Source organism: Oncorhynchus clarkii, chromosome 2 (genome assembly GCF_045791955.1).
Source record: "Oncorhynchus clarkii lewisi isolate Uvic-CL-2024 chromosome 2, UVic_Ocla_1.0, whole genome shotgun sequence".
Taxonomy (NCBI): domain Eukaryota; kingdom Metazoa; phylum Chordata; class Actinopteri; order Salmoniformes; family Salmonidae; genus Oncorhynchus; species Oncorhynchus clarkii.
Window position 1 is genome coordinate 11163755 of NC_092148.1, and position 10619 is coordinate 11174373.

At 44.6% G+C, this 10619-nt stretch overlaps 2 protein-coding genes across 4 annotated transcripts in view; both read right to left on the reverse strand.

The window, feature by feature from the left end:
• The window catches only part of LOC139421213 (uncharacterized), a 1124809-nt gene that overhangs the window by 712834 nt on the left and 401356 nt on the right, over nt 1-10619 (reverse strand). The gene's annotated exons all lie outside the window — the stretch shown is intronic.
• The window catches only part of LOC139421146 (ceramide synthase 2-like), a 144832-nt gene that overhangs the window by 23591 nt on the left and 110622 nt on the right, over nt 1-10619 (reverse strand). Inside the window, exon 2 of one of the 3 annotated variants that reach the window (XM_071171754.1) lies at nt 9245-9427. The exons of the other annotated variants lie outside the window; for them this stretch is intronic. Within the exon in view, the coding sequence (XP_071027855.1) occupies nt 9245-9381 (137 nt within the window). The 5' untranslated portion in view covers nt 9382-9427. The remainder of the gene's footprint in view (nt 1-9244; nt 9428-10619) is intronic. 3 annotated transcript variants of the gene reach the window in all.

Below are 10619 nucleotides of genomic sequence, written 5' to 3' on the forward strand. Positions count from 1 at the left end.
TGACTGGTTTTCTGATCCACGCCCTTACTTTTTTTTTAGGTATCTGTGACCAACAGATGCATATCTGTATTCCCAGTCATGTGAAATCCATATTTTAGGGCTTAATGGATTTACTTAAATTGACAAGTTCCTTATATGAACTGTAAAATCTTTGAAATTGTCGCATGTCGTGTTTTTATATTTTTGTTCGGTATAAATGGAGTGTTTTGGATTTACGTACAGAATAATACAAAATGCTCTGAGACCACGTTGCAAGATGATATCACCTTCCTTTCAATCAGTTATTTTCTTCTTTTTCAAGGCCTGAGGCACTTCTTCAGTTACATTCCTAAAGCCCAAGAAACAAACACTTGGCTTCCTGATTTATGACAGGCGCTTCGTGGTTTCAGAGAGAGAAAAGTAGAGACAAGCTTTACTTTGACTGTGATTTGGGTGTGGTAGGATGGGGATGGGAGTTGAGTGGGGGACACTATGAATCATGGCGGATTTTTTTGCTGTGAATCATCTATCTGTGCTGAGTCAGAATTTCCTCCCACACACCACTCCCCTATCACCACTCAGCCCTAAACCCTGCACCTTAAACCCAGCACCTAAACCCTCTCCAAACCACTACCCTAATCCTCTCTGACGCCACCCTCCTACCCAACCCACTCCCCCGATTCTCCTCAACCCCCAAACCCCTCCCCTATCCACTCCCCCACCCTGATCCCTCCAGGACTTGCCTCATTGAGTAGGTTCCCTCCCCAGCTGACGGAAGCTCTGAGAGGCAGAGCGAGGCCTCCCTCCCTCCCTCCATGCCTACCTCGCTGCCTGCCTCCCTCTTTCCTTCCCTGCCTAACATTACTCCTAGACCCAGACACAGAGCAGGCCTGGCTCTCTCCTTCCTTCCCTGCCTAACATTACTCCCAGACCCAGACCCAGAGCAGGCCTGGCTCTCTCCTTCCTTCCCTGCCTAACATTACTCCCAGACCCAGACACAGAGCAGGCCTGGCTCTCTCCTTCCTTCCCTGCCTAACATTACTCCCAGACACAGAGCAGGCCTGGCTCTCTCCTTCCTTCCCTGCCTAACATTACTCCCAGACCCAGACACAGAGCAGGCCTGGCTCTCTCCTTCCTTCCCTGCCTAACATTACTCCCATACCCAGACACAGAGCAGGCCTGGCTCTCTCCTTCCTTCCCTGCCTAACATTACTCCCAGACACAGAGCAGGCCTGGCTCTCTCCTTCCTTCCCTGCCTAACATTACTCCCAGACCCAGAGCAGGCCTGCCTCCCTCCTTCCTTCCCTGCCTAACATTACTCCCAGACCCAGAGCAGGCCTGGCTCTCTCCTTCCTTCCCTGCCTAACATTACTCCCAGACCCAGACACAGAGCAGGCCTGCCTCCCTCCTTCCTTCCCTGCCTGCCTCCCTCCTTCCTTCCCTGCCTAACATTACTCCCAGACCCAGACACAGAGCAGGCCAGGCTCTCTCCTTCCTTCCCTGCCTAACATTACTCCCAGACCCAGACACAGAGCAGGCCTGGCTCCCTCCTTCCTTCCCTGCCTAACATTACTCCCAGACCCAGACACAGAGCAGGCCTGGCTCTCTCCTTCCTTCCCTGCCTAACATTACTCCCAGACCCAGAGCAGGCCTGCCTCCCTCCTTCCTTCCCTGCCTAACATTACTCCCAGACCCAGAGCAGGCCTGGCTCTCTTTCAACTATGCAGCTGGATTTACACACACATTAAAGAATGATATACAGCCAGGGAAGGGAGTGCTGCTGACACCCAACAGTAGCATACACTGAGATAAACTGGGCTTTTCACATTGGTTAACATTGAAACGGATAGGAGCTACCGGCTAATACAGAACTGACCCTTTGAGCTTCAATAAAAATGTTAGCTAACGCTGGGCTAGCTTTGGATAGCTTAGGTTACGTAGGCGTGGATCCCCATACACCAGTCACACTAACAAGACGGTAAATGAAGTTTACCGCCTTCCCTTCTCACACACACTCTCCCCTGAGACACTGTCATTGTTCAGTTAATTCCACATCATAGCAGGTTACTCATCAACACCAGACACATTTCCTGTCACAACTCAGAGAGAGTGCATCTCAATCGTCTTCCCCTCCTCATCTCCTTTCCTTCATCAGGGGTGCATGTATTCACTGGGAAATCAACACCTCCACAACACAGACAGGAGGCGGGGGGAGGGAGGGTCCATGTATTCACTGGGAAATCAACACCTCCACAACACAGACAGGGGGCGGGGGGGAGGGAGGGTCCATGTATTCACTGGGAAATCAACACCTCCACAACACAGACAGGAGGGGGGGGGTGGACAGGTGAATAACCCTGTTGACTTTCTGTGAGCACACTAGCAGAGATATTGAACTCTTGTACTTTCCATGCCTTTAGGGCACATCACCCAGATTGCCTGCTATTCCAGAAATGTAGAAAGGAACTCTGTAAAATGCTGTTGAAGATCACGACACGAACGAGCAGATGTACACAGAGCAAAGAGGGTAGGACACAGTACATTGCTTACAACTACTGCACACTCCTAAGAAGAATTCCAAATGCCCTAGACAATTTCATTCTCACAGACAATTCTTAAAAACAACATACATTGTAGATATAGAAATTCCTCTGTCCTACTGTGTTTTAGGCAGTTGATTCTTGTATAGGTGAGTCTTCTAGGCAGAGTTAACCACAACAGCACAGATACAGGGATCTTCCCTGCTACAAAACAGAGCCACAGAGCAGTCCAAAGATCATAACACATCACACACAGCAGAGAGGCAATAAAGGCCGGACTCACTTCCCTGTGTGATAACCACTGGTCCCAACTCACAATATCATGTGGACCTAAAGCAGCCGTACCTGCAGTAAACAGTAGAGTAGGCCTGGGGGTTTCAGTATGCTAACGTATGGTCTAGAGGTCTCTCCATGGGAGGAATCATAGATTTCATTTAGATAAACATTAGAAACATGGTGGTGACATTTCAGTCAATACCAGTGTTCTTGAGTCTAAGAGCGTCAGTGTGTGTGTGTATGTGTGTGTGTGTGTGTGTGTATGTGTGTGTGTGTGTGTGTGTATGTGTGTGTGTGTGTGTGTGTATGTGTGTGTGTGTGTGTGTGTATGTGTGTGTATGTGTGTGTGTATGTGTGTGTGTGTGTGTGTGTATGTGTGTGTGTGTGTGTGTGTATGTGTGTGTGTGTATGTGTGTGTGTGTGTGTGTGTATGTGTGTGTGTGTGTGTGTGTGTGTGTGTGTGTGTGTGTGTGTATGTGTGTGTGTATGTGTGCGCATCACAACAGATCAAAGAAAACAACTTGTTCAGGTCAGCCAGAGGATCCAGCCTGCTACAGCACTTTTCCTGACAGAAGCCCAACTCCCCTTCCTATTGGCTGACAGGATCATGTGACCGGACTCTGGCCATTTTTCTGAGCCAATCAGACGGAGGATTCCTCTCTAGCTGGATGGGAGAGTGGAAGTGCCATCTCTCTTCCTCCCTCTGTTTCTGTGGCACTGTCTGACAGGAGAATGTGAGTAGTCAAAGCAGACTAACACTAACATAGAGTTTCTCAACCCCTGGGGGGCAGAGGGAGAGGGGGAGGGGAGGATGAGGGGAGAGAGAGAGGGAGAGAGAGAGTGCTTGTTGGTCTATCAGAGGAAACCGTCTATTCATGGTGAGTCATAACGCTTATCATACATCCTCTGGCACACAGAGACGACCAGGATAGAGTAGAGCAGTGTAGAGCAGAGTAGAGTAGAGCAGTGTAGAGCAGAGTAGAGTAGAGAAGTGTAGAGCAGAGTAGAGTAGAGAAGTGTAGAGCAGAGTAGAGTAGAGCAGTGTAGAGCAGAGTAGAGTAGAGAAGTGTAGAGCAGAGTAGAGTAGAGAAGTGTAGAGCAGAGTAGAGTAGAGAAGTGTAGAGCAGAGTAGAGTAGAGCAGTGTAGAGCAGAGTAGAGTAGAGAAGTGTAGAGCAGAGTAGAGTAGAGAAGTGTAGAGCAGAGTAGAGTAGAGAAGTGTAGAGCAGAGTAGAGTAGAGCAGTGTAGAGCAGAGTAGAGTAGAGAAGTGTAGAGCAGAGTAGAGTAGAGAAGTGTAGAGCAGAGTAGAGTAGAGAAGTGTAGAGCAGAGTAGAGTAGAGAAGTGTAGAGCAGAGTAGAGTAGAGCAGTGTAGAGCAGAGTAGAGTAGAGAAGTGTAGAGCAGAGTAGAGTAGAGAAGTGTAGAGCAGAGTAGAGTAGAGCAGTGTAGAGCAGAATAGAGTAGAGCAGTGTAGAGCAGAGTAGAGTAGAGCAGTGTAGAGCAGAGTAGAGTAGAGAAGTGTAGAGCAGAGTAGAGTAGAGAAGTGTAGAGCAGAGTAGAGTAGAGAAGTGTAGAGCAGAGTAGAGTAGAGAAGTGTAGAGCAGAGTAGAGTAGAGAAGTGTAGAGCAGAGTAGAGTAGAGAAGTGTAGAGCAGAGTAGAGTAGAGAAGTGTAGAGCAGAGTAGAGTAGAGAAGTGTAGAGCAGAGTAGAGTAGAGAAGTGTAGAGCAGAGTAGAGTAGAGAAGTGTAGAGCAGAGTAGAGTAGAGAAGTGTAGAGCAGAGTAGAGTAGAGAAGTGTAGAGCAGAGTAGAGTAGAGAAGTGTAGAGCAGAGTAGAGTAGAGAAGTGTAGAGCAGAGTAGAGCAGTGTAGAGCAGAATAGAGTAGAGCAGTGTAGAGCAGAGTAGAGTAGAGCAGTGTAGAGCAGAGTAGAGTAGAGCAGTGTAGAGCAGAGTAGAGTAGAGAAGTGTAGAGCAGAGTAGAGTAGAGAAGTGTAGAGCAGAGTAGAGTAGAGCAGTGTAGAGCAGAGTAGAGTAGAGAAGTGTAGAGCAGAGTAGAGTAGAGAAGTGTAGAGCAGAGTAGAGTAGAGAAGTGTAGAGCAGAGTAGAGTAGAGCAGTGTAGAGCAGAGTAGAGTAGAGAAGTGTAGAGCAGAGTAGAGTAGAGAAGTGTAGAGCAGAGTAGAGTAGAGAAGTGTAGAGCAGAGTAGAGTAGAGAAGTGTAGAGCAGAGTAGAGTAGAGCAGTGTAGAGCAGAGTAGAGTAGAGAAGTGTAGAGCAGAGTAGAGCAGAGTAGAGAGAGAAGTGTAGAGCAGAGTAGAGTAGAGAAGTGTAGAGCAGAGTAGAGTAGAGCAGTGTAGAGTAGAGAAGTGTAGAGCAGAGTAGAGTAGAGCAGTGTAGAGCAGAATAGAGTAGAGCAGTGTAGAGCAGAGTAGAGTAGAGCAGTGTAGAGCAGAGTAGAGTAGAGAAGTGTAGAGCAGAGTAGAGTAGAGAAGTGTAGAGCAGAGTAGAGTAGAGAAGTGTAGAGCAGAGTAGAGTAGAGAAGTGTAGAGCAGAGTAGAGTAGAGAAGTGTAGAGCAGAGTAGAGTAGAGAAGTGTAGAGCAGAGTAGAGTAGAGAAGTGTAGAGCAGAGTAGAGTAGAGAAGTGTAGAGCAGAGTAGAGTAGAGAAGTGTAGAGCAGAGTAGAGTAGAGAAGTGTAGAGCAGAGTAGAGTAGAGAAGTGTAGAGCAGAGTAGAGTAGAGAAGTGTAGAGCAGAGTAGAGTAGAGAAGTGTAGAGCAGAGTAGAGTAGAGAAGTGTAGAGCAGAGTAGAGTAGAGAAGTGTAGAGTAGAGAAGTGTAGAGCAGAGTAGAGTAGAGAAGTGTAGAGCAATATACAGTGCCTTGCGAAAGTATTCGGCCCCCTTGAACTTTGCGACCTTTTGCCACCTTTCAGGCTTCAAACATAAAGATATAAAACTGTATTTTTTTGTGAAGAATCAACAACAAGTGGGACACAATAATTAAGTGGAACGACATTTATTGGATATTTCAAACTTTTTTAACAAATCAAAAACTGAAAAATTGGGCGTGCAAAATTATTCAGCCCCTTTACTTTCAGTGCAGCAAACTCTCTCCAGAAGTTCAGTGAGGATCTCTGAATGATCCAATGTTGACCTAAATGACTAATGATGATAAATACAATCCACCTGTGTGTAATCAAGTCTCCGTATAAATGCACCTGCACTGTGATAGTCTCAGAGGTCCGTTAAAAGCGCAGAGAGCATCATGAAGAACAAGGAACACACCAGGCAGGTCCGAGATACTGTTGTGAAGAAGTTTAAAGCCGGATTTGGATACAAAAAGATTTCCCAAGCTTTAAACATCCCAAGGAGCACTGTGCAAGCGATAATATTGAAATGGAAGGAGTATCAGACCACTGCAAATCTACCAAGACCTGGCCGTCCCTCTAAACTTTCAGCTCATACAAGGAGAAGACTTATCAGAGATGCAGCCAAGAGGCCCATGATCACTCTGGATGAACTGCAGAGATCTACAGCTGAGGTGGGAGACTCTGTCCATAGGACAACAATCAGTCGTATATTGCACAAATCTGGCCTTTATGGAAGAGTGGCAAGAAGAAAGCCATTTCTTAAAGATATCCATAAAAAGTGTTGTTTAAAGTTTGCCACAAGCCACCTGGGAGACACACCAAACATGTGGAAGAAGGTGCTCTGGTCAGATGAAACCAAAATTGAACTTTTTGGCAACAATGCAAAACGTTATGTTTGGCGTAAAAGCAACACAGCTGAACACACCATCCCCACTGTCAAACATGGTGGTGGCAGCATCATGGTTTGGGCCTGCTTTTCTTCAGCAGGGACAGGGAAGATGGTTAAAATTGATGGGAAAATGGATGGAGCCAAATACAGGACCATTCTGGAAGAAAACCTGATGGAGTCTGCAAAAGACCTGAGACTGGGATGGAGATTTGTCGTCCAACAAGACAATGATCCAAAACATAAAGCAAAATCTACAATGGAATGGTTCAAAAATAAACATATCCAGGTGTTAGAATGGCCAAGTCAAAGTCCAGACCTGAATCCAATCGAGAATCTGTGGTAAGAACTGAAAACTGCTGTTCACAAATGCTCTCCATCCAACCTCACTGAGTTCGAGCTGTTTTGCAAGGAGGAATGGGAAAAAATTTGAGTCTCTCAATGTGCAAAACTGATAGAGACATACCCCAAGCGACTTACAGCTGTAATCGGAGCAAAAGGTGGCGCTACAAAGTATTAACTTAAGGGGGCTGAATAATTTTGCACGCACAATTTTTCAGTTTTTGATTTGTTAAAAAAGTTTGAAATATCCAATAAATGTCGTTCCACTTCATGATTGTGTCCCACTTGTTGTTGATTCTTCACAAAAAAATACAGTTTTATATCTTTATGTTTGAAGCCTGAAATGTGGAAAAAGGTCGCAAAGTTCAAGGGGGCCGAATACTTTCGCAAGGCACTGTATATATGAGAGAGAGAGAGAGAGAGAGAGAGAGACCTGTCTAGTTTCAGTGACCTTAATTGTAATTTGAGATCAGGATTTTGCCTACTGAGATAAAATCTCTTGAACAAGATAGACTTTGTCCAACAGTGGGTCTAAATTATGTCAGGTTAAATTATTTAAAGTAATACAATCCACAACCAGATTAAAGTCCACATTCTGGTTTGGTTAATCTCAAACTAAAAATGGGATTTCATGACCTCGGATTACAAGGTTTAGAGATCCAGAGCGTGACCCTCTGTATCCTCACCAGTCACACACACACACACACTGATGTTATATTATTATGACTGAAAATTCACTTTAATGCAGGTCATGCCTGAGACATTTTTAACGGCAATATTCTGTTCTGTCTGTCTCCCTCTCCAACTGGCAGAGGGAGAGGATGTTGGACTGTACTCCTTGCTGTGACCCTGTAAAAGAGCACTTTACTGAAATTAGAGGGCCACACACAGACAGACATGCAATAAAATGTACACATAACAACTACAAGTGATTGAAGGAGTAAAGCCTAATGGATAGATGCAGGGTAGAGAGTTAGGACTCAGATCTTTGATGTGTTAACAGTCAGCTATTGATCCTGTCTGTGTGACATCATGCTGTCTGTGTGACATCATCCTGTCTGTGTGACATCATGCTGTCTGTGTGACATCATGCTGTCTGTGTGAGCACTTTTTACCTGTTCTTTTTAATAAGGATGCATTTCCGACAGTCAAAAGTTTAAGATATGGTTTAAAATAAAAGTTAAGAAGAGTAAATATGAGGTTTAAGCTAATGAATTTGATCTTATTCATTGCTACATGCCACTCCATATGCTTCCCATTCCTGTTTCATTTCTCCTGCTTTTACCTTCGATTTTGTGCACCTGCTTCAAACAGCTGAAAATTCAATGTTTGGGGTTATTGAAAATGTATTTATTTCACAGTGGTTTGGATTGTGAAATGATTAACTTCACTTGTTTTGTCACATAAACTGAAATTAGGCAAAGTATTCGAATTTTAGCAACCAGGCTGAGCGATTTGTGCATATTGTACGTTTAAGCTTTTTTATTTTACAATTTGTCAAAAGGAGCCAAACAGAATAGGCCATATACCGTGTTCAAAACATCTGTGAACTCGGAAATCTCTGACTTCCGTGCGTTCAAAACAACTGATAACTCGAAATAAAACAAGCTCCCACTCCCACCAGGAACTCCGACCGCTTTCTAGAACTCCGACTTTTTGATCTGAAGATCACTGACGTCATGATTTGACTTCATATTTTTCAGAGTTCACAATTGTCTCATCATATATGGAACACCGTTTGGGTCTTTGCGTGTCAAAAAAGATACACGTCAAATAACACTATTTGACACATGAAATAACACTATTTGACACATGAAATAACACTATTTGACACATGAAATAACACTATTTGACACATGAAATAACACTATTTGACACATGAAATAACACTATTTGACACATGAAATAACACTATTTGACACATGAAATAACACTATTTGACACATGAAATAACACTATTTGACACATGAAATAACACTCATGAAATAACACTATTTGACACATGAAATAACACTATTTGACACATGAAATAAGCTTTTAATTTGACGCGTCAAATAACACTATTCTATTATAGAATGTTGTGTGTGCTGAATTTGCACGTGCAAGCCAAGCGCCACCACTACTATTAGTAGCACTGTCAAAGCTGTACATAAAAAGTCTGCAAACAAGCGCACACCGGCCATGAACGATATATTTACAATACCGCATTAATTATAAGGCATCATTTGTTCGACCACAACTTCTGGGGTAGCTAGCTTTAGCTTGGTACCTAGCTAGTGTAGCCGATGTGAAATGGCTAGCTAGTTAGCGGTGGTGCACGCTAGTGGCGTTTCAATCGGTGATGTCACTTGCTCTGAGACCTTGAAGTTGTGGTTCCCCTTGCTCTGCAAGGGCCGCGGCTTTTGTGGAGCGATGGGTAACGACGCTTCGAGGGTGACTGTTGACGTGTGCAGAGCGTCCCTGGTTTGTGCCCAAGTCGGGGCGAGGGGACGGACATAAAGTCTATACTGTTACATTGGTGCCGTGACCCGGATCACTGGTTGCTGTGGAAAAGGTGGAGGTCAAAAGGGGGGTGAGTGTAACGGATGTGAAATGGCTATCTAGTTAGCGGTGGTGTGCGCTAATAGCATTTCAATCGGTGACATCACTTGCTCTGAGACCCTGAAGTAGTGGTTCCCCTTGCTCTGCAAGGGCCGTTGCTTTTGTGGAGCGATGGGTAACGACGCTTCGAGGGTGACTGTTGACGTGTGCAGAGCGTCCCTGGTTCGCGCCCAGGTCGGGGCGAGGGGACAGACGCAAAGTCTATACTGTTACACTAGCACCAATACAACCAGCCTGAAAACAATGACCAGTCGAAACTGCAGTCATTTTCATTATTCCTAGCAATGAATTAGGAATCCTTGTGAGTAAGTATTAGCTAGGTAGCCACTTGTTGTTCGCTTATTGAAATTGAACTTCAGTTTATGGAAATAAATAGCTAGCCAGCTATTTAACCCTGTTGCCCAAAGCTAACGTTATAAGCAGCCAGCTAGCTTCATCAGAGGTCCAGCTGTCCTGTCCACTTCTATCAGATCAGTGCTAATCAAATGGCTACCCAGAATATTTGCTTTGCCCCCCCCCCCCCCCACTCTGCTGCTTCTCTCTGTTATTATCTATGCATAGCCACTTTAATAATTATACCTACATGTACATAATTACCTCAATTACATCGACACCGGTGCCCCCCGCACATTGACTCTGTACCGTTACCCCCTGTATATAGCCCCACTATTGTTATTTACTGCTGCTCTTTAATTTTTTGTTATTCTTATCTCTTACTTTTTGGGGGATTTTCTTAAAACTGCATTGTTGGTTGAGGGCTTGAAAGTAACCATTTCACTGTTGTATTCGGCGCATGTGACAAATTACATTTGATTTGATGACAGAGGAGTGAGGCTTGACTGGAATGATTATGTGTTGTGAAGCTAGCCACAATAAGGATTAGGCACAATCGTGGAATTTGCGGTTTGCCTTCAAAATAAAAGTACCTCTTTGAAAGTGATGCAGAAGGTTACTGTTGGAATCATGCCATATTTAGACTAGATCATGTTAAACAAAGTTGGAATGTGAAGCAATGAAATGGGGTATCAGTCTACTCGGTGACACCCACAGAACACAACTGTGAAGAGTTTACGCACATATTAGCATTGTAGCTCTTATAGCGGGACTGTGACTGTAACATTTAGATTTTTTTAT